The following is a 22,263-nucleotide window of genomic DNA, read 5'->3' as shown; positions in this document are numbered from 1 at the left end:
CCAACTCTGAGCCAGCTTCTCCCTCTCTGGGCCTCAGTTTCCCCGTCTGCACAGTAGGAGTGGCTGAGCTGCTAACTGATGGCTCAGAGGCTGTTATAATGGGGGATTTTGATGGTAGAGGGGCTGCGGGAAGATATGGGGAGACTGCGTCCTGAGCTGGGCTTGTGATCAGTTCTCAGCCAGGTGGGCACTGGCACTAACCCCACTGACTCCACTGATCCCACTGACCCCTTCTTGTCCACACTTGTAGTTATCATCCCAGAACTTGTGGTGCCCAACCAGCAGGTGGCTTCTGTCCAGGTAAGCCCATCATATTAGTCCCAGGAGACACAGGACCAAGGCTTTCAGGCCTTTCACTGTCCCTCCAAATGTTTTAACACTACAAAGGAAATTTATTGGCTCCAACCTATGAAAAGAAAGCCCCAGAATGGAGACAAACACTTGCCTAATTGATAGGGTTAAACTTCATTAATTGTTACTTGGTTGTCATAAAAATTTCATGACTATAAAAACTATTTGCAGGCTAGATTTTTTTTTCGCTACACCACAATTCCAAGTCATACAGACAAATCATAACAATTGTAAATTAAATGAGTTCCTTGCTGATAAATAATTTCCAGAGTAAAACTATAAAAATACTTTTAGTGTTCTATGGTGTCAGACGTGGGTGTGTTTGTTAGAGGGCCCTGGCCGCACCACAGGGGCGGGCAAGGCCTCCCACACAGCCCAGGTGCCCGGGCCTGGTGGGGCCTCTTACTGACCTGGGAGCTGCCTGCCTTTCTGGGGCTCAGTTTGCCTCCGGGAAGAAGCTGTCAGTGAGCCAGGGGGCAGTGATATTGGAAGGTGAAGAGGTCGGGTGGCATGTGTGTGCCCCTCCCTGTGTTGTGGGAAGAGCACAGGTACTGAAGATGGATGGACTGGCCTTCCTCCACTTCTAGCTAAGTCTTCAGCAGGATGGGGTCTCCCTCCGAGCCCCAGTTTCCTCTCATCACATGGGTAGAGTAATTCTCTCTCCAGGTTCTTTCAAGCCTTGAAGAGTCTTCCAATCTTCAGCGAATTACATTTTAATGTCATGAGTCTGGCCATAGCTTGGAGCCATTTTCTTTACATGGACTCATTCTTGAAACTTAAACAACAGCTTTGGCCTCATTCTGAACAGTAGACTCACGGGTCTGTATCTTGGCTATATTTTTCCCTAAAAGGCACTAGAATGTGTAAGAATGTTTGTGCCCTCTCCTCTAATCATTTCATGGTCCCCTAGGGGAATTTGTACTCATTGTCAGTAAACACTGAAATGAGGGATTTAGGGGAAGGCCAGGCACACAGTAGGTGCTCAGGAAATTTGAATGTCCCTAAGTGTGTACATGTGTGTGCCTGTGTGTGTGTGTGTGTGTGTGTGTGTGTGTTGGCAGTGGGTGGGGGGAAGCAAGGCAGGATTTCCACATCAGATGGACTTTGGACCGTGACCCGTTGAGTTAGGGGCCCAAAGGCAGAGACTTGTTCAAATCTGGATTTGCAGAGCAAGCACGCCGTTTAAGGTGTTTGCTAAGTTGAGGTGGCCTAGAAGAGGCTGATAGAGATACTGGGACCAGACTCCTGGGCCCTCTCAGCTGCTGATTCCTGCTGGGGAAGAAAGGGGGCCTGGCCTGACCCCTAGGTATTGTCTATTCTTTCCCCCAGGCCAGAGACAATGACTCAGGGAACAACGGGGCCATTCTGTTCTCCATCCTCCAAGTGGATTTCATCGCTAAGGATGGGGCCATGATCCCTTTCCAGGGCTTCTTCCGGGTCTCTACCTCCTCAGAAGCCAACTTGTTCATTGGCAACATTGAGTAACTGTGGGGAGCCCCTGGATGGGGGGCAGTAAGGGGGCCTCAAGACAGTTCCCACCCTGGGAGGTATATAAGTAGGTTCCAGAGGACTCCAGCTTGAGTTCCAAGACTCAGTTGTGCTCTTCTACCTTCAATAGGCTGGTGACCAACCTTGATTCCACTCTCCAAGGCACCTACCAAGTGACAGTCCAGGCCCAGGACAGACCTTCAGTGGGTCCTGCTCAGGAAGCCAAAATCTCCCTGAATGTGAGTGTTGGGCCCTGCCTCTAGACCCCAATACTCTCTGCCAGCTCCTGCATCCTCTGTGTCTCATCTTCCCCATGTCTTCCTCCTGTAGCTCTTCACTGTGGACCAAAGTTACCGTGTGAGGTTGCAGTTTTCCATGAACAAGGAGGAGGTGGGCGCCAACATGGAGGAGATTACTGCGTAGGTTTGGGGCGCCCAGAGGGGGCTGTGGGGAAGAACAGGGCCTGGGAGTATGGACGGGATGTATGTGAAAACTGTCCTTGACCTACATTTGATTTTGTCCCTGTCTTTGGTCTGTACCTATACCTGCATTTCCTCTCTCAATTTCCTAGGAGCCTAGGGTTGGCTGGGCAGAGAGAGGCCTAAATAGGGCTGCGATGTATAGTTGGGAAGGCTGTGCACTGCACAAGGGCACTCTGCTTGCTAAGTCGTAAACCCAACCCCAGAGGAAGGGGCTGCCTTGTCTAATTTGCACAGAGGTGCTACCTGAATAGCCAATGAAGCTGTCCAGAGGAGGTGCCCCTTTTTAATTCACACAATTCCTAATTCCACTGGTAGAGTCCTGGCCATAGGCCTAGACTAAGGCCCCTACCCCATGCTTCTGTGACATCTTCCCCCTTTGCAGGGCTCTTGTTCAGGCCACCAGGACTACTGTCTACGTTGTGAGCATTCAGGACATAGAATCCACAGTTCGGTGAGTGTCCACAGGCCCAGTGGTTGGAGTGAGGACAAGAAGCAGAAACATGAGGGGCCTCCTGGGTGGTTCTGGACTGTTTACCCTTTACCCCTGCCCCATTCCAGAGCCCGGGGACGCTCTTACCTTGATGCCTATTTTGTCTTCTCAAATGGGTCAGCCCTGACACTTGATGAGCTGAGTGTGTGAGTGGGGCTCCCCTTGGGGTGGGCAGGAAGCTTAGGGAATGCCAATGTCCCTCGGGTCTGAGTGAGGTTCTATGGCCAGGATGATCCGGAATGACCAGGACTCACTGACGCAGCTGCTGCAGCTGGGGCTGGTGGTGCTGGTGAGTGTCAGCATGGCGGAGCTAATGCGGGAGTGGGGGGTGGGGAATGCTCACACCCAACCTCCTTCATACTTCTCCAGGGCTCCCAGGAGAGCCAGGAGTCGGACCTGCCAAAGCTGCTCACCAACGTTATCATAGGATTGGGAGTGGCTTTGCTGCTGATCATCGTGATTATGACCACGGCGCTCATGTGTACCCGGAAGAGGTACTGCTCCCATCTCCCCCTGTATCTCCAACTCCGCCTTTCCCACCATCTAAGACATCTGGCAGGTAGAGAAAGCTTGGGTTTAGGCACCTGGTATATCTGAATTTAATCCCCAGAGACCTGTGGTGACCACTTGAATAGGTCATCTCCCCTCCCTGAGCCTCAAGTTCCTTTGCAGAATGAATGTAACACTAGATTCCTCAAGGCACACAAGGAAGCAGTGTGCATCCTGCCACCAGAAAGATATCTGGCACATACTGTGCATTTCATAAATACTGTCTTTTCCCCTTTCCAATATGTTTGGAGTCAGCAGCCACATCTGGATTTGACTCCAGGCCTTGCCACCGGCCAGCTGTGGCTTTTGGCAAACCATTTTCTTTCTCTGGCTATTACTTGTACCCTCTGTAAAATGGTACTAACACTCACACCTGCCAGGGTGTTGTGAAGTCACACTCTCAGTGCCTGCACTGGGCGCACAGTGGGTGTCCAGAGAAAGTAATGACTCCCCCACCCCCTGGTTCTCTGCAGCTACCGCCGGAAGCTTCGGGCTACGAAGGCTGCCAAGGAGGCCCGGAGGACAGCACCAGGGGTGATGCCCTCAGTCTCTGCCATCCCTGGGACTAACATGTACACCACTGAGCGGTGAGCAGGGGTCAAAGGGTGGGTGAGAGTCTCCATGGAGTGTCTCAGGTTCATAAGTGCTTGAATTAGGCCTTCTCTCCAGGGCCAACCCTGTGCTGAACCTCCCCACGAAGGACCTGAGCTTCGAGTCCCAATCCTCTTCCAGTGACCTAGACCACATGAGGTGAGCAGTGATTCTCACAGCCACTCTGGTCAGTGGTGGTGGTGATGGTGGTAGAGGTGGTGGTGGTGATGGTGGAGGTGATGGTGACAGAGGTGGAGATGGTCATCGTGGTGATGGTGGTGGAGGCAATGGTGGTTCAAGGCCATAGACAGGGAAGACTCGGGCTACTAACCATCGAGCTCCATCATCTCTCCCACAGTCTCAATTCCCTGGATGACAACTCTGTCGATGTGGAAAAGAACGAGGAGAAAATCAAGGCAAGATGGGGGATGAGTTGGTGCCTGGGGCTTCTTGACTTGGGGTCCTTCTTCAAAGGAGTGGGGTTCAGGACAGAGCTGAAGGACCTGCTTCTGACACTGGCATGTCTCCACACCAGGCCATGGGAAGCCCATGGCTTTGGAATGGGGTCTAATTTTTGCTCTTCTACTCATTCACTGTGACTCCGGGTGGGTGACTTCCTTCTGGTTCTCAGTTTTCTCATCTGAAAATGGGGATCAGAATTCTAACCACGCAGAGCTTTTTGAGGATGAAGTTAGAGCAGTTATAAAACCACCTGGCATGAAGTAAGAGCTAAAAAATCTGGTTCCCTCTGTTTATACCCTTTGTATGAAAGCTGGTGGGGTGTGGGGAAGAAATCCGGAGGTAGACATACTCTAGTAAAGGAAAGAAATTAGGCTCAAAAAAAACATCAGTGCCATAATTTGCTCAGTAGGTTAGATGGTTTGAGTAAATCAACAGTTCACACAGCCACAGCCTCACATGCCCATGAAGCATCCCAGCCTAGAAATTCTGACCCAATGGGTAGGATGGGCCTGGGCTCGAGCATGTTGTTAAAACTCTTGGGGTTCTAATGCGAGGATAGAGAACCAGGGAGTAGATCAGCAGGGGGTGGGGGGTATGTGGGAATGGTGCACAGGGATCTGGCAGTGACATTGAGGCCTCCAAATGGGCCCCCAAAGGTTAGGGTCATGGATGGCAATCCAGGACACCAAGCAGTGCTGAAGGCCTTTGAGTGGATGGCTTATCTCTGGTTGAAGATGCTTTGGGGAAAAACTCCAATGAATGTCTGGGGGAACTGAGGAAGAAGAGTTAGAACTTGTGGCCAGGCAGGTAGCCCCCAGTGGAGGCCAAGGCTGACTCTTGGGGAGTGGAGTTGGGGGCCTCAGGTGGGGCTGGACTTGTAAGTTGGGAGGGGTAGAGAGCCTGGGAGAAGAGTCTGGAGAGGAAGAGAGGCTGGGCCACTGAGAGCCTTCAAAAACCAGAAAAGAGCCTGTCCTAGGATGATAGAGGGGTTGCTATATTTCAGAGAACCTGCCCAAGGCTCTGCTGCCTCTCCTCTAACAGTAGGTGGGCCTTGGGGTCTCTGGGTGAGGAACACAGGTGGGGCCTTTTTTCAAGGATCTCTTGGTGCCCTGACTCACCCAAGACCTCCATAAATGTGTGGAAGGTCTGAGACAACTGACCGGTGATCTAATCCAATCTTCACAAGCAACAAAGGCCAGAAGGCTCTGGGTTCTGACCTGCCTGAGGTCAGAAAGCTTACAAGGCAAGGGCAGATCAGAACTCAGGTCTCCTGTCTCCAAGGGCAGGTTGAATTTTCCTAGGCTATGCTGCACCAACAGCTACCACTGGGGAGCCTATGGTGCGGACCCTGGGGAGCCCTGATTCGTCCTTCCTGGGGCCCCTCAGATGTTCCAGTTTACCAGGGACCAGAAGAGCCCTAGTCTGGAAAAAGCCCGTGGAATGCCCTGGAGAGGATGGCGGCTGGGGCTCTGTCCCCTAGGTGTTTCTGTGTTGGTGTAGCTGAGCCTGGGGGATGGTCCACAGGAGGGTGTACTTTTTTTTTTTTTTTTTTTTTAAGATTTTGTATTTATTTATTCAGAGAGAGAGAGAGAGAGAGGCAGAGACAGGCAGAGGGAGAAGCAGGCTCCATGCAGGGAGCCCGACATGGGACTCGATCCCGGGTCTCCAGGATCACACCCCGGGCTGCAGGCGGCACTAAACCGCTGTGCCACTGGGGCTGCCCAGGAGGGTGTACTTGTGAGGAGGTGTGAGCATGTGGCCAGTTGCATGGGGAAGGGAAGAGGAAAGGCAGGAAGATGAGTGTGTGCCATGATAAACTGCAAGTGGGGCCCTGGGAGTGATGCGTCCCTCTGAGGGTGGCAGAGGGAGATGCCAAATTCAACCAGGGCAGCAATCAACAGTCTTTAGAGCCAACAGGACCAGTGATCCAAAACTTGCTCTGCCTCTTCCTAGCCATGAGAGCCCTCTGAGCCTCAGTTTCCACATCTGTAATGTGGGGTATATGATCCCTCCCTCAGCGGGTTCCTGTGGGTACTTTAGGTAACGGATAGACTGCACCCAGCACAGTGCCTGCCTCAGGTGCAGGCGGCAGGAATTGGATTGGACTGACTCCATGGCACAGGACAGTCTGGTATTATTCAGGACTGGGAAGAGCACCAAAGTCCTGCTGTGTCCGTGGATCAAGGCAAAGGCCAGAGTGGACCCCCCCTCAAGCCCACCCCCTCAGCTGAGCCCATCTGCACTATTAGTGGCCATGGCCACCTCTGGGACACAGCTAGGAAACTGAGGCCCCAGGAAGAGCAGGTGGGACCCCAGTTAAGGAACCATATGCCATGGGCTTGAAGGCCCACCCCCATGCCCCTATGGACTGGGGAAATCACCCCATCCCCGCCCTGCACATCTTCACATCTTCCGTCTTCCCCACAGAAGGAGCCCACACACAGTCCGACAGAGCAAGATGGGGAACCTCTGAGTGTGGTGCTGTCAGGAAGGAAGACGGGCACAGGTGGACAGCAGGAGAAGCTGTCCTTCACCAATGCTGGCCTGGACACCACAGACCTCTGATGTCCCTGCCACAGGACCTTTGCTGCAGAGCGCCACATGGGCCCCCACTCTTCTGGTCCACCTTGGAGGATGTCTTGTCACCCCAAACTACACCGACCCTTTTCTGAACACAAGGATAAATTATGCAGCTCGGTCCCCTTCTGCTTGTAGTCAATCACAGCTGACAAGAGTTGGGGGGGAATTTTATTACCAATGTATATTGTGACAGTTTATAGCCAAAAACTGTGGCTGGAGGGCTGGGGACAGGGGTATTGAGTGGTCAGCGGGGAACTCGTGGGGGCTCACAGCACACAGGGACAAGGGGTGGGAGATGGCAGTCTTTAAAGGACAACTGTGGTTGTAGAGTGAGCTCTCTGTCCTGCCCCTAATACCCAAGACCAGCTGTCAGGCTGCCTGGGACCCAAGACCTTCCATGAGCTTCTTTCTGACTGTGATTCCCAGACCTGTCTGAGACTCTCCTTTCAACTGCGCCCCCAGGGCATTCCTGCAGCTGCCTTCCCCTGTCAGGATTTGTGAGTAGGTGTCCAGTGAGGATGGATAGGGCTGGGGGCTGGGCCAGAGGAAGGGGAGACAGGAACTGGGGACGTCTACCAGCATGCAAGACAGTCTGGGGCCATGGGGGCCAGCCCACTGCATGGACACACACTCTCTCCCGGGCACCTCCTATTTGGAGCCTTGTGCACTCAGGAGTCTCACATACCAATCCTTGCACACTTGGGGCTTTTGTACACGGTGTCTCCCGTTCAGGGGACCAGGCGGCCACTGAGGACTCCAGCCTACCAGCCTGGACTTCTCAGGAACCTGCCTCAGCTCTCAGGTGTGGGCCTGCTGAGCAGAGCCCTGAGATCACCCAGTGTGGCCGGGAGGGAGTGGAGCTGAGATCTGGAAGGGGGACAGGGTGGGTGTCAGGGCTGGGTTCCTGGTCTCATGACCGGGAGGGGGCTGGGCATAGAGGGTTCATTCGTGTGTTTGGCGGGGGGGGGGGGCGCGGAGGCCGGAAAGAAGAGGAGAAGGCTGGAGGCTGCCCACCCCTCGGGGCGGGCGGGGGGGGGGGGGGGGGGAACCTCCCACCGTCGAGGGGATCCCTCCTAGGAGCTTGTGGTCAAGAAGGGAGCCTGAAAAGGCTGGAGACCCGGGCGTACAAAAGGGGGGCAGATCACTCGGCCGTGGGTCCGGCTCGGGAGCAGCACCGCGGCCGGCGCACACTCTGCAGCAGCGCGCGGAAGAGGCCAGGCGGGCGCTTGGCGGGGCCCTCGGGGGGCGCGGCGCGCGTGGAGCCGGCACGGCCGGGGCCCGGGCGGGCGGCGGGCGGCGGCGCGGGCGCCCCTTGGCGGCCGTGCTCCTCGATCTGTCGCTCCAGGTGCTTCTGGATGGCCATGCCCAGCACCTCCACCTCCATGGCGGCGCCGTACACCTCCCACGTCATGCCCTTTTCGTCCCAGCTCACGTCGCGCACGGGCTCGGCCGCCTCCTGGGGCGCCACGGCGGCTGCCAGCGCGGAGCCGGGCCGCACCCGGACTTCGGGGAAGGCGGGCGGCGCGGCGGGCGGGGCGGCCGCCTGCGGCGTCATGGGCCCGGTGGCCACGGAGCGCGTCTCGGCGGCGCCCAGCGACACCTGCAGGCCCGCGTCCCGGCGCGAGGGAGGCCCGGGCGCGGGGCTGGGCGCGCGCGGCGCCGCCTGGAAGCTGAAGGCCGGGCCCGCGCCGTCCTGCGGAGACATGGGGCTCACGGCCACCGACACGCAGGCCTGAGCGCCCGCCTGCGTGCCCGCGTCCTCCCGCGGCGGGGCGCTCGCCTCCCAGGACGGCGCCTTCGTGAAGTTGTCGCGAGTCCGCGGCGCGGGCGGGGGTCCCGCGGGCTCGGGGCCGGGGCTTCCGTCAGCCCCAGGGGCCCCCAGGTCTGCCGGGCCTAGGCTGGAGGCCTCCGCGCTGGGCGCGGGCGCGGGCGCGGGCGCCGGCCCCGCGAGGCCTCCGCCACTGGCGGCCCCCGCGGGAGAAGGGCCCGGCCCGCACGGCTTGCCGTCCGACTGCCTGGAGGAGGCGGCCCCTGCCTTCTTCAGGGGCAGCGGGGCCAACTTCCCCGAGGACGAGGGCTCTGCTCTTCTCGGAGGCGCAGCGTCCTCGGCCTGCGCGGGGACCACAGGCTCCGCCTTCCCAGAGACAATAGGGTCTGCCCTTCCGCAGGACGCCGGCTCCCCTTTCTCCCGGGCCAGCGGCTTCTCCTTCTGCGGAGACGCGGCGTCTGCTTTTCCCGGGGAAGCCGGGCCCCCCTGCCCTAGGGGCTTTGTGTCTGTTTTGCCTCCAGAGTTGGGTTCTGCCTTTCCTGGGGCCCTGGGATCCACCTTCGCGGAGTTCATAAGATTCTCTGTTTCCGGAGGCAGGGGATCCACCTTTCCCTCCGGGACAGCTTCTGCTTTTGCCATGGATGCTGGAACTGTTTTTTCTAGAGTCACGAGGGCCAATATTCCTGAAGACACAGAGTCCACTTCTCCAGAGGGACCACCTTCCACCTTCCCACTGCACACAGTGTCCCCCCTGCGGAAGGCCAGGGGATCAGCCTTCCCTGAGGCTGTGGGACCCACCATTCCAGAGGCCATAGGACCTGCCTTCTCTGAGGACAGTGGATCTGCTTTCCCCCCAGTCACTGCCTCAGCTTTTACAGAGGATGAGGGTCCCGCTATCCCCAAGAATTTGGGATGCCCTGGACCGGAGGGCACAGGGTCTATCCTCCCTTTTGATTCAGGATTCACTTTTCCAGATGATGTTTTTGTATTTCCCATAGAAATGAGATCCACCTTTGTGGAGGGCACTGGGTCCTCCTTTCGTAGTGAGACGGTTTCTGCCTTCCTCACAGGCATTGGTTCTGCCTGCCCAGGAGACAAGGGCTCTGGTTTTCCTGAGGGCACAAGATCCACCTTTCCCAAAGAAACTGGACCCACCCTGCCTGAAGACACAGGATCCACATTTGTCAACGATGTGGGTTCCATCTTTCCTGAAAATATAGGATCCACCTGCCCAGCAGACATGGTTTTTATCACTCTCATAGACATGGGGTCTCCCTTTCCTGAGGAGGCATTATCTATCTGCCCCAGGATCTGACGGTCCTCTTCTGTGGAGGACACAGTTTCTGTACTTCCTACAAATGTAGGATCTGTCATCCCCAAGTGAGTAGGCTCCATCCTTACTGAGGACCCCAGAGCCACTGTTCCTGGAGATATAGGCTCAATTTTGCCAGGTGACCCTAGAGTCAGTGTCCCCAAGGACCCAGGATCTGGCTTTCCCGCAGATGCAGAATCTGTGTTTTCTAAGGACCCAGGATCCATCTTTCCTGAGGGCTCAGGATCTCTCTTTCCCAAAGACACAAGCTCTGCCTTTCCCACAGATGCAGAAGCCATCTCTTCTGAGGCCACAGGAAGCTCTTTTCCTGAATACCTGGGCCCCTCCTTTCTTGGGAACTCAGGACCCACTTTGGCAGAGGATACAGGATCCTCCTTCCCTGGGGACACTGTGTCCACCTTGTCAGAGCACACCGGATCTACCTTTCCCAAGGATCCTGGATCCTCCTTTCTTGGGGTCACAGGATCCATCCTTCCAGATGCCATAGGATCCCCTTTTCCCAAGACCACAGGCTCTGTCTTTACTATAAACGTGGGATCTGCCTTCCTCAAGGACCCAGCATCTTCCTTTCCTATAGAAGTGGAATCTGCCTGCTTTGACGACTTGGGATCCATCTTCTCCAAGAACACAGGATTTCTGTTCTCCAAGGATGTGGGCTCAGTTTTCACTGAGGACACAGGCTCTGGCTTCCCAGAGAAAGTGGTTTCTGTTGTCCCTGAGATCAAGGCTCTATGTGTCCCCAGTGTTTCCTTGGTGGCTGCCTCTTGGGGAGGGATACAGGTCAGGGAGGGGCAGGCTGAGCTCCCTCCAGGGCCCTCAGAACAGGAGGTCCCTTCCCCAGCCCCACTGGGGCTGCTGTGTCTAGAATCCATGCCTGGGCTTTGTACAAGGTTGTGCCTAAGGGGTACAGGGCTGGTTTTCTGCTGGGAGGGGCAGCAGTCCCTCATGGCTGGGTTCCCAGCCCCCAGGCTCCCATCCTGTGGGCAGCAGAGGGCTGTGGGCTGAGGTGCTGGGCGGCTGGAGTTCTTTCAAAGAAGCTGGAGCCAGGCTGGGTCTTCAGCACTGCCCAACTGCCCTCATGACCATACTTGTGCCCCAAGTGCTATCTGGTTCTGAAACACAAAGAAAACAGACTCAGACTCAGGGAAGAATCCAGTGCGGAAGAGCCTCTATCTTCTACCTCTCACCCTTTTTCTAGAAGCTGGGTCTCCTCACTGGGTTCTCTGCCCTCATCTGGTCCTCTCCTGTCCCACCATATCACTCCCGTGCTTCTAAAGGTCAGACTTCCTAAAATGGCATTCAAGGCCCTTTTCACAACTTGACCACAGTGGAACATTTTCTTCCCCACAGTCTTTCTTTAAAAAAAAAAAAAAATTTAAGAGAGAGAGAGAGAGAGAGAGAACATGGTGGGAGGGACAGAAGGAGAGAGAGAGAGAGACAGTCTCAAGCAGACTCCATACTGAGCTAGGAGCCCAACACAAGGCTCGATCTCATGACCCTGAGATCACAACCTGAGCTGAAACTAAGGGTTAGACACTTAACCAACCATGCCACCCAGGTGTCCTCACAGTCTTTTCACCTTCATCTACCACCACCCCATGCAGCATGCTACCCTGAGGTTATGTTTTTATCCTCTAGGCCCCAGGTCATAAACTCTGATGCTACAGGGGCCAGGTAGATAATTTAAGTGAGGGAAGCAGGCTAGGTATAAAACAATAGGGGATGGTAGGGAAAGCAGCAAAGCAGAGTGTGCATGCCCTGTCTGAAGGTGGAGCCAATACTCCACTCGCCAAGTAGTGCTTTGGAGAAATGCATCCTGGTAGTATCAGTGAGTAGCAGGAAATCCAGAACTTTAACGTAAAGTTAAATCCTAATTCAAGATTTAAAAAGAAAAAAGAACACTATGTGGGTCAAACAAAGTATGTCTGTAGGCCAAGTTTTGGTCTGTGGGAGGCCCTGGGGAGATAGGAATGGTTTACAGTTGAGGAAGGGACATGGTCTGAAATGCATGTTTTCAGGGACGGCTCCGGGATGGTATGGGGGCTGGCGGAGAGGGGCTAGCCAACCAGTCTTTAATCTCTCGCTCTTCCAGTTCTTCATTCATTCACCCAGCCATCCTCTGCAATAATCTAGATGAGAGCTGGTACAGTAAAGGTCCAAGGGATAGACAGTTGGCAGAATTGAGAGATCTTTGGGGAAAATGACAGAAGCCAGCTGGCTGTAGGGGGTGGCGATTGGGGTGGCCCTCAGGGTTCTGGCCAGGGTTGAGGCGTGCGAGGTAGGAGATCTGGGGAAAAGAGGAGTTGTGTTTTAGACAAGCTGACTGTGCGGTGTCTGGGGGACATCCAGGGAGAGGTTCTGGCAGCAGCTGGCTCTGCGAGCAACTTCATTCCACTACATACCAGCAGCCAGAGTGAGCAGTGTACTGGATTCTCCCTAAACCTGCTCCATCACCATCTTTCCCAAAGCCATCTCACTAGTGCTCAGGCTGAAAGCCCTAGCGACACCCTTGACTTTTCTCATACACCTCACCTCCCATCCATCAGTAAAACATAATGGCTCTCCCTTCAAAATACATCCAGAATCTGGCCACTCTCCTGAGCTGAACTTGTACTACATCTCCCACCTGGATCATCCTGCCTTTTCCCTTCAACCAATACGGTTCATTTTCAACACAGCAGCTAGAAGGATCTTAGTAAGACTCAAGGTAGCTCATCCCTCTTCTGCTCAGAACCATGCAGTGTCTCCCCATCCCCCAACCCATGCCAAGTAAAAGCAAACTGCTTACATATCCCTGCATCTTCTGACCCCATCACTGATCTTGGCCTTGTCTCCTACTACTTTCTCTTGATTATGCTACTTCAGTCACACTGGCTGCCTTTCTGATCCTTGGACATGTGCTGCCTTAGGGCTTTTGCACTGGCTGTTTCCTCTGCCTGGAATGCGTTGTCTTCTAATATCTGCATGGTCTGCTCCCCGGGGCTTTCCCTGACCCATCCTCCCCAGCACTGATTGGCACTCTCCATCCCCCTTGCCTTGCTCAGCTTTTCTTCATAGGACCCATCACCAGCTGATACATTACACAGAGCTTGTTCACTACTTGTGGTTTGTCTCTCCCATTACAACATCAGCTCTAGGCGGATGGGGACTTTGTCGTGTTCACTGATATACCCTCAGGGTTGAGAGCAATAACTGGCATCTAGTAAGCAAGTAGCTCCCTATGCCTATTTGTTAAATGAATGACTGAATGATCTTTCTAAGACATTGGTCTAACATGCCATTCTTTGGCTCCAACCTCTCCTTGCTCTTGCTGGGGAAGTAAATTGGTCATAATCTTTTTGGAAAGACATTTGTCAATTCCTATAAACGTTTACAATGCACGTGGCATTTAGGTCAGCAAGCCCATCTCCAGGAATGGTCTTGAAGATGGAGCCATGGTACACTGGGTACACGAGAATATGGTTGGTGATGAGAAGAAAACCAGGAAGCCAGTTCATAAAATATGGGACAGCCACATGGAAGCCCCAACAGCTGTCAGAATGTGTGGAGTGATGAGGAAAGATGCCCAAGATAAATTAAGTGAAAAAAGCCAGAGCTTGTGGAATTCCATGCATGCAGATGAGAAAAAGGACATATACACATATATGGGTTTATTTATAAAAAGAAAATTTCTGGAGGGAAACACATGAAACTTGTAGCAACTGACTCTGAGAAGTGAGACCAGGGATCTGGAGGTGGAAGAGACCTTTTTTTTGGTATCCCCCTTTGTGATGGATGAAATTTTGATTATGTGTGCATATATTACTTTTTTTTTAATGGGAGAAAAAGGAAACCTTAATGATCCCCATTATCTTTGGGGTCAAGTCCAATTCTATAATGTGCTTCCAAGCCCCTGTGTACTTACTTACCCACTAAGCTTTACCTTTCAGTGCGCATTCCCCCAAAGTCCGTACAAACACACACACGTGCACGCATGCATGCATGCGCTATAACCTCTCTGGGCTCATCCATGGCTTCACAGTATCTTTCACCTTAGCCTCTACATACCCTCTTGCCTGGCTCTCATTAAATGTTCAGGTCCCAGTGAACTTTCTCTGCCCACCAGCTTCATAGGAGTTCCTACGGCTTCTTGTTCTTCCCCTAACCAGACACATGTCACTCTGCCCTTTCTGCCTCTGGACCCCTGCCTAGACCTTGAGTCATGGGATGGGGGTTGAGCTGATACAATTCACCAAACCAGGCTTTGGGCTTATGGGACTTGGGTAGATGGGGTCATCACCATCTTACAGAGGACAATGGGGCACTTGGTTTTGGGAATTGAACTGGGGTGCTTGTGGAACTATGGTGGGGTGGGGGGCAGCTGGCTTACACACCTGGTCGAGGAAGGCCCCTCTGAGGAGGTAGTATCTGAGGCAGCAATGAAAAGGCCAGAGTGGCTGGAGTTGGAAGGGAAGAAAGAAGAGGCAGCTCCCCACTTAGCAGCTCTATGAGCTCAGGCAAGTCCCTTCTCTTCACTGGGGACCTTGACAAAGACGCCCATGCTCCCACGAGGCTGTTGTGAGGATTAGAGATGAGGGGTGTGCAGAGTTCTGCTCACTTTAGGGCTGGACTGAGTTATAAGGAAGGCCTGTTTTTATCTACTCAGCCTGTCAGAGCCCAGCTGTGCTCCCAGGAGGGGGCAGGGGACGGACGGCCCATAGCAGAGGTATAAATTGGCAAAATCTAGCCCTCAGACCTGCTTGTTTGACCCAGAGTGCTAAAAAGAAATTTTTAGGGCAGCCTGGGTGGCTCAGCGGTTTAGCACTGCCTTTAGCCCAGGGCGTGATCCTGGAGACCCGGGGTTGAGTCCCACATTGGGCTCCCTGCATGGAGCCTGCCTCTTTCTCTGTGTCTTTCTTTCTTTTTTTTTTTTTTTAAATTTTTTTAAATTTTTTTATTTATTTATGACAGTCACACACACACACACACACAGAGAGAGAGAGAGAGAGAGAGAGAGAGGGACAGAGACACAGGCAGAGGGAGAAGCAGGCTCCATGCACCAGGAGCCCAACGTGGGATTCGATCCCGGGTCTCCAGGATCGCACCCTGGGCCAAAGGCAGGCGCCAAACCACTGCGCCACCCAGGGATTCCTCTCTCTGTGTGTCTTTCATGAATAAATAAATAGTCTTTAAAAAAAAGAAAAAGAAAAATTTAAAGGCATTAACTGATCAACATTTAAAAGTTAGAAGATTTCATGTGAAAATCAGATTTCCAGATTCTCTTGGAAAAACTAAAATTTGGCAATCTGAGCATGCTTCCTGCATGGCAACAGTCAGCCAGAGCCAAGCAGTGGCTGCCTTCTTGGATGGGGATGCGCTCTTCAATTAGCCATATTCTTCACCCCTCCCTATGGTGTTCTGGACACTGGGGCTGACAGCCCATTGCAATCGATCACTGGATCGTTTTTCTTATAGCCAGTCCCTTAGGCAGGCTATCCCCCTGGCCTATAGCTACCTGAGTTTTGACCCCTGACCTAGATACCAAGAGGGGTTGAGAGGTGACCTCACACACATCAAGCCTTTAGAACGTTTACTATGTGCAGACCCCATACACCTGCCGCGCAGGTGCTGTGTTCTTATTTTCCAAAAGACGAAACAGAAAGGCAGGCATGGCCCAGCTGGTGACATGCCTCTCTTGAAACCCCTCCTGGAAGACATTGGCCTCTTGGTTCCTAGCTGGCAGTTCTCTGACATAGAAGAAGGTGTGGGGTAGGGACAAAGAGCCTGACCGGGGCATTAGAAAAATGTGAGGTCAGCTGCCAGCTTTGTCACTGACTTGCTCCATGAATTTGAGTTAAGTATTTCTTTTTTTCTTTTTCTTTTTTTTTTTTTTGAGTTAAGTATTTCCACACTCTGGGCCTCAGTTTGTGAAATGGGGGAAGGGATGTAGTTACGTATAGAATTGCTGGCCCAGCCCTGGGTTTAAGATCTGCCAAAACGGGATGCCTGGGTGGCTCAGCGGTTGAGCCTTTGTCTTCAGCTCAGGGCGTGATCCTGGAGTCCCAGAATTGAGTCCCACATTGGGCTCCCTGCGGGGAGCCTGCTTCTCCCTTCCCCTGTGTCTCTGCCTTCTCTCTGTGTCTCTAATGAATAGATAAATAAAATCTTAAAAAAGAAAGGAAAAGAAAAAAGAAAAGAAAAGAAAAAAGAAAAGAAAAGAAAAAGGAAAAGAAAAGATCTGCCAAAACACTATTCTCAGAGGCTCTGCTGCTCACAGTTCTACTGGGTGTTTCCTGGCTCCTGAGGGATCCTCCATATCCTTAAGCCACTTCTCCAAGAGGCAGCCCAGACCTGGGGTGCTCCCTCTGTGTGGCCAGCCCTCCCACTGGAACCCAGATCATTGCTCTCCCACTGTGTGCTCAGCCTTGGGCCTAGCGCTCTCAGGCTCATTTTGTCAACTGGACTCCACAATGATTTCATGAGGCGGGTATTATCATTCCATTTCACAAATGAAGACACTGGGGTCAGAAGGAGAAAAGACTTGTCAAGGGCACACAGCTGGTACAGGAGGTTGTAGTTCAAAGCCTGTTGTGTCTGAACCCAAAGACTGGGTTCTTCCTGCTTGTATCAGCTAAGATTTTGGGACAGTCACGCTTGGCTCTTAAAGTCCCTTTCTGCTCTTTGGGGCCGGGCCAAGGGTCCTCCCAATCCCCTGGCCTTGAGGAAACGTGATTGTCCCTACATGCACATACCCACCAAGATGAACAGATGAGCCTGCACCCTTATGTGGCCTGATTGAGGTAAAATACTGAAACGATCCCCTAGGTGTGTGGGCCAGCTCACCTGGCATGCAGAGGAGCATGTAGAACTGCTCTGGATGTCTGTGCCAGCTTAGGCCAGCCTGGGGAGCCAGGACCTGGCTCCTACATTCTGCTTAAGAAGAACTTGGTGTGTATACAATGCAACTTGTATGTGCAGAATGGCCTATGTATTTATGTCTTGTGGGGGCTACCTGGACCCTGTGGGTATGCACATATGCATCACATGGCCTCAGGGTCTCACTCATAGAGCTGGCCTGGCTGTATGCAAGGTGTCTGTGCCCCACTCCTCAGCAGAGCAGCCTCTGTGAATGCTTATTCTGGCCCAGAGACCTGGCCAGCCCTTACCTGTTCCTCTAAGATTTCCCAATATGAAACCAGGGCTGGCAGGCACCTGCAAACACCTCCCCCCATGCGACAAGACCAACAAAGGCTTGCAGTGCTTGCTTCAGCAGGTGTGAGTGTGTGACTGACAACTCAAGTCTGCTGCCCCTCACCCTCTCGGCCCCTTGTCTCCTACTATCCTTGGAGCGGCCAAACCTCCTGCCTAGGGCTGCAGGGGAGAGTCTAACAAAGGGTGATAGCCTACCTTTTTCCAGAAATGGCCCCCAGACCATCCATAGGAGGGCAAGAGTAGACATGCAGGGCTGTGCACACTTGGGCTGAGTGAGTGCAGAGGATGGGCAGTAAGCTAAGAGATGGAGAGTGTGGGAGAGGAAGTGTGTGCCCAGCCTGCTCCACGGTCTAGGGGCACACGAGGGACACCATGAACAAGTGTGAACAGGGACAAGCAGGCCACAGCAGGGTAGCTGTAAGGGTTTTGTGATAAGGGAGTATTGTTGAGTTGAGTGTGCTGTGATAGGCGATGTCTGGTGTGAATGCGTAGCTATGCCTGGGTGTATAGCAAGGCTCCCACTTGGTGTACTGGGTGGGTGCACAGGTGGCTGTGTGTATGAGTGTGATGGAATGACCAAGGGCCACAGTGTTTGTGTGTGTGTGTGTGTGTGTGTGTGTGCGCGCGCGCGCGTGAGAGAGAGAGAGAGAGAGAGAGAGAGAAAGAGAGAAAGAGAGAGAGAGAAGATCGTAGCCTCCTCTGGGAGCGAGATGCCGGTGCGTGAACGCGGTAAGTGTGTGATGGGGTGTGTGATGGTGCCCCAGAGTGGGTACCACACTGAGCGTGTGCGACAGCGAGTGTCAGTGGTGCCGGTGGTTCCAGTGGAGCCACTCGAGCACAGAGCTCGCTCCAGGGGGGTAAGATGAACCAACGCGGGCGGACCCCTTCCCCGCGGTGGCGGGAAGCGCCCCCTCTCGCACAGCCCCGTGGAACAATGCGGCCGCACGCGGCGCGGCCGGCGCGGGGTCCCCGTCCTACACACAGGGCTGGCGGGCCCTCAGGGGCCCTGGGGAGCCCGGCCCCGGCTGCCGGACCCGCCCCCGCCCCGCCCCGCCCCGCCGAGGAGCCTGGAAATGGACATCCGCCGCCCCCGGCCGCGCGCGCACACACAGCCCGGGCTCACGCTGGGCACACGCCGCGCAGGGTGCGCGAGCCCCGCCGCCCAGGTGGTTCGAGGACCCTGGACAGCAGCTCCGGGGCGGCCCGGAGCGGAGGAATGGGGTCGGTGCCGCCCGCCCATAGGCGGTAGCGGGTGCGGGCTGGGCGCTTACCCGGCGGTGCTGCCGTTCCGTCTCCTTGGCGCGCTGCGCTCGGGCTCCGGCCGCTGCCGCCGCCGCCGCCGCCCGAGCGGCCTCGGCTGCCTCCGGCGGGGCTGGCGGGCGCACCCGCGGACTCCGCGCCGCCGTCCCCCGCGCCCGCTCCGCGCTCCCGCCTCGCGCCCCGCCCCGGGCATGCGCGCTGGCCGACTGGCGGCCTCCGAAGCCGGGAGAGGGCGGTGCCGGCGAGGAAGCGGAGGCCAGAGCGAGAGAGGGAGGGGTGCCGTCGCCCCGCGTCCTCACCGAGGTCCCGGGGCTCCTGGGTTCCCCGCCCTCCGCGACCTGGTTCCCATTTCACAGACAGGGAGACTGAGGGGCGGAGCGGCTGCCCATTTGCTGCGCGCGGCTGCGGGCGGGGCGCGCTGCTTGTCAGGTCTCTCACTCAATCCAGCCCCGCGAACACTGTCTACTTGTTTTACCGGGGAGGAAACTGGGACTCGGAGAGGGAGAGGCACTTCTCGAAGGACACGCAGCGCCTGGATAGGGGCCCAGGTCGGCGCGATCTCCGAGCTCCCCCCGCGAGGAAATTTCCCGCCCCCGCCTTGGCCGCACTTCCGGCTTTCTCTCCCCGCCCCCGCCCCTTTGTCTCGCCACCGCCCACGCTCCCGCAAGTTGAGGGGACACGAAGGGGGTGGGAGCGAGGCGCCTTCGATTCCCTCGCTCCCGGCCTCCCCAGCCAGGGTGCCCGCCCAATCTTCGGCCTAGGCAAGCTCGGTTCTCTTCTCTCTGGGTATCCTTGAGCAAATCATTTCACCATTTTTGAGACTCCGTTTCCCAATCTATTAAATGGGACTAGCATTAATCATCTCACAGTGGTCTTGGAAGGATGAAGGAGCCCAAAATAGGTTTTCAGGGGCTTCCAGTTGAATCTGAACTGCAAAGGACATCACTGAGGCCTTTTTGCCTACCCCCGTCCTCAACATTTCTTCGCAGAGAAATCGTCCCTTCCCCTTTGATCTCCCAGAGGAGAACAAATCTGTAATTGCCGAGAGGTGATAAAACCTTCTCACCTGCACCGTGAAGCTACCCATTAAAAATGGTAACAACTAACATTAACGTAACGTTTATTTAGGGGCAGACACCATCCTAAGTTTTTGTTGTGTGTCATATAATTTCAATTTCCAATCACTTAGGAGCAAGTTAATATGTATATCCTCGTTTTTCAGATAAGAAAACAGATTCTGATGGGTTACTTGTGTTCACACAGCTAGTTAATAGTCGAGCTAACTCACATTAAACCCTTAGCTTCTATTCCTCCCACTTACCTGGTGAACCATAAATCTCCGTGATCTTTTAAAAATCCGGGTAGTAAATTAATAAAATCTATCAGATCAACGTCTTCAACCAGCATCCCAGAAAAGTAGAAAACCTCGGGGTGCAGGACCAATTTTCAGCACCACGGACAACGCCCACACAAGGGATGCTTCCTAAGGTTTCAGGCCCTGAAAATTGGTAATTCGCTGCCCACAAGAGCACTTCACTTCACAGTTTACAAACCCTATTCGACATTCAGTGTTTCATTTCATTCCCCCTACAACTCTTCTAGGTAAACATTGTTGGCCCCATGATACAGATGAAGACATTGAATCTTGGGGGAAGTTCACAAGACATGAAAAGTGGCAAGAACAAACCTATGATCTAACACGCTCCCCCTGGGACAGAGTGAGGGTGGATAGGAGTGGAACCAGGGCATGAGTGAGGAAGCTGTGAAGTTGTCCAGGTGAGAGATGATGATGCTTGAACCATGGCAGTTTTTATTGGGATGCGGGGGGGGGGCTGGGTTTGACATCTATTTAGCAGTAAAGTCAACAGATCTTCTTGGTTATGGGTGGTTGTGGCTGTGAAGGGAGAAAGGATTGTTTCCTGTCTGAAGTCCTGTCTTGGGGAGCTGAGTGGATGGAAGACAGATACCCTATGAGCCCTGGGAAAAGAAGGAGCTTGTGGGGCTGCCATGCTGAGACATCTAAAACTGAGCTCTGGAGTGGTCAGGCTGGAGACAGACAAGGTTTCTGATGATGGAAGTCATGAGAGGGGTGTCAGTACGTGAAGGGAGAGTATAGACCAAATAAGATGAGACAAGGGCCCTATGTCCACCCTGAGGAACACCAACATTAAGGTACCAGCTGGGAGAAGAAGACTACAAAGAAGAATGAGAAACAGTAATCAGATAAACCAGGAGAATGATGCCTCAGAAGCCAAGGGGAGAATGGTTCAGAAGGAAAGCAGTTGCATCAGGAGGACAAGATATGGCCTGAGAGATTATCTCTGGACTTGCAAAGAAGGTAATGGAAATTTGATGAAAGCACAGTGAGTGGAGTGGTGGGGGTGGAAGGCAAACTTGGGTGGGGGAATTGATGAGTAAATCAGAGTAAGGAGTAAAGAAAAGGACACCTGGGTAGCTCAGTGGTTAAGCATTTGCCTTCAATTCAGGTCATGATCCTGGGCTCCTTGCTCAGTGGGGAGTCTGCTTCTTCTTTTCCCTCTGCCCCCCCCCCTGCTTGTGCTCGCTTTCTCTCTCTCTCAAATAAATAAATAAAATCTTTAGAAAGAAAAAGAAGTAAAGAAAGCAAGCAGATGACCCTCTCAGCAAATTTGGGGTTGGAGGGAGACAGGCAATATCATAATCTCTACAGAGGGATAGGAGGCTACACTGAGGAGATTTGCAGGCATTTAAATTCCCATGAGAGGGGCCAGTAGTGAGGGAAAGGGAAGATGCCAGGAAGGGAGAACACAATGGCTGGGCCCAGATGCTCAGGATGGAATAAGAGGATGGGATCCAGACCCTTGGGGCAGCTCACAGATCCTGAGATGAAGATTGAAGGAATGTGGTTTATTTGGGAGGTGCAAAGACACCAGCAGGGGAGTGGGGAGGTGACCCAGGAGGGGAAGGCATCCAATATGAGGTGGTTATTAAGTCAGCTATCCCAGTGGGTGGGTGAAGTGGAATCCTGCAGGAAGATTAAGAAAATGGGGTAAATGCACATCTCAGAATTCCCCTGGCTGAGGGTACTGGAACTGGTGTGTTTATATCCCAGCACCTGGCAAATATTGATGAAGAGCTAACCCGTGGAGCTATGTATGTGTTAATTCCCAGGCACTTCTGGCCCACAATTCACAGGGGTAAAGTTGGTTCTAAAGCCCAGGGGCAGATTTTTGACAAAGATGCAGGTACCACCTGTTGGGAGTCTTGCTGGTGGACACAGAAATTGTGAGGGCATCTGAAGGGATCAGAGCTCCAGCTGTGTCTGTTACATGGGCATACTCAGGACCTCTTTCCATCTGTGCCCTTTGTCACACTCTCCAACCACTTTTGTTCTACGGGGAGTTATTTATATAAACATATTTAAAGATGAAAATTTCTAGACAGCAAAACAAAACATTTGCTAAAGCAGAGTGGGAGCTCAAAAAGGGCATGGAAGCTGGCAGTGTGGGTTCAGATCCTGACTTTGCCAGCAACTAGCTGTGTGGCCTTGATTAAGGTATATCTGATAGCCTCAACTTCATCATATGTAACTCAGCTCTCGGAGCTCTGAAGAGGATATAGGAGAAATAAAACCACCAAGCACCAAGCATAGTGTAGCACTCATGGTAGACGCCAGGATTATGGCAAAGACCAGCCCTGTGAACCTTTTTTTGATCACAGCACCTCTATTTTTCCTGGG

At 53.7% G+C, this 22,263-nt stretch overlaps 2 protein-coding genes across 4 annotated transcripts in view; one reads left to right on the top strand and one right to left on the bottom strand.

Annotated features, from left to right (window-relative positions):
• Positions 1-7,119, top strand: part of CDHR2 (cadherin related family member 2) — a 36,108-nt gene extending 28,989 nt beyond the window's left edge. For 2 of the 3 annotated variants that reach the window (XM_038534692.1, XM_038534693.1), the window contains 12 exons: positions 251-300; positions 1,681-1,832; positions 1,970-2,078; positions 2,170-2,258; positions 2,704-2,772; positions 2,880-2,957; positions 3,040-3,100; positions 3,181-3,305; positions 3,834-3,947; positions 4,030-4,110; positions 4,310-4,367; positions 6,841-7,105. In XM_038534692.1, coding sequence (XP_038390620.1) covers positions 251-300; positions 1,681-1,832; positions 1,970-2,078; positions 2,170-2,258; positions 2,704-2,772; positions 2,880-2,957; positions 3,040-3,100; positions 3,181-3,305; positions 3,834-3,947; positions 4,030-4,110; positions 4,310-4,367; positions 6,841-6,978 — 1,124 coding nt within the window. In that variant the 3' untranslated portion in view covers positions 6,979-7,105. Of the gene's footprint in view, positions 1-250; positions 301-1,680; positions 1,833-1,969; positions 2,079-2,169; positions 2,259-2,703; positions 2,773-2,879; positions 2,958-3,039; positions 3,101-3,180; positions 3,306-3,833; positions 3,948-4,029; positions 4,111-4,309; positions 4,368-6,840 lie in introns of all 3 variants that reach the window. The other variant, XM_038534691.1, reaches the window with a different exon arrangement.
• Positions 7,120-8,076: 957 nt separating this feature from the next.
• Positions 8,077-11,701, bottom strand: GPRIN1 (G protein regulated inducer of neurite outgrowth 1). The gene is given in 2 exon segments (XM_038535453.1): positions 8,077-11,164; positions 11,663-11,701. Coding segments are annotated over 2 exon segments (3,069 nt in total). The 3' UTR covers positions 8,077-8,134.
• Positions 11,702-22,263: the final 10,562 nt, after the last annotated feature.

Source organism: Canis lupus, chromosome 4 (assembly GCF_011100685.1).
Source record: "Canis lupus familiaris isolate Mischka breed German Shepherd chromosome 4, alternate assembly UU_Cfam_GSD_1.0, whole genome shotgun sequence".
Classification (NCBI taxonomy): Eukaryota; Metazoa; Chordata; class Mammalia; order Carnivora; family Canidae; genus Canis; species Canis lupus.
This window is presented reverse-complemented; position numbering and strand designations above follow the sequence as displayed.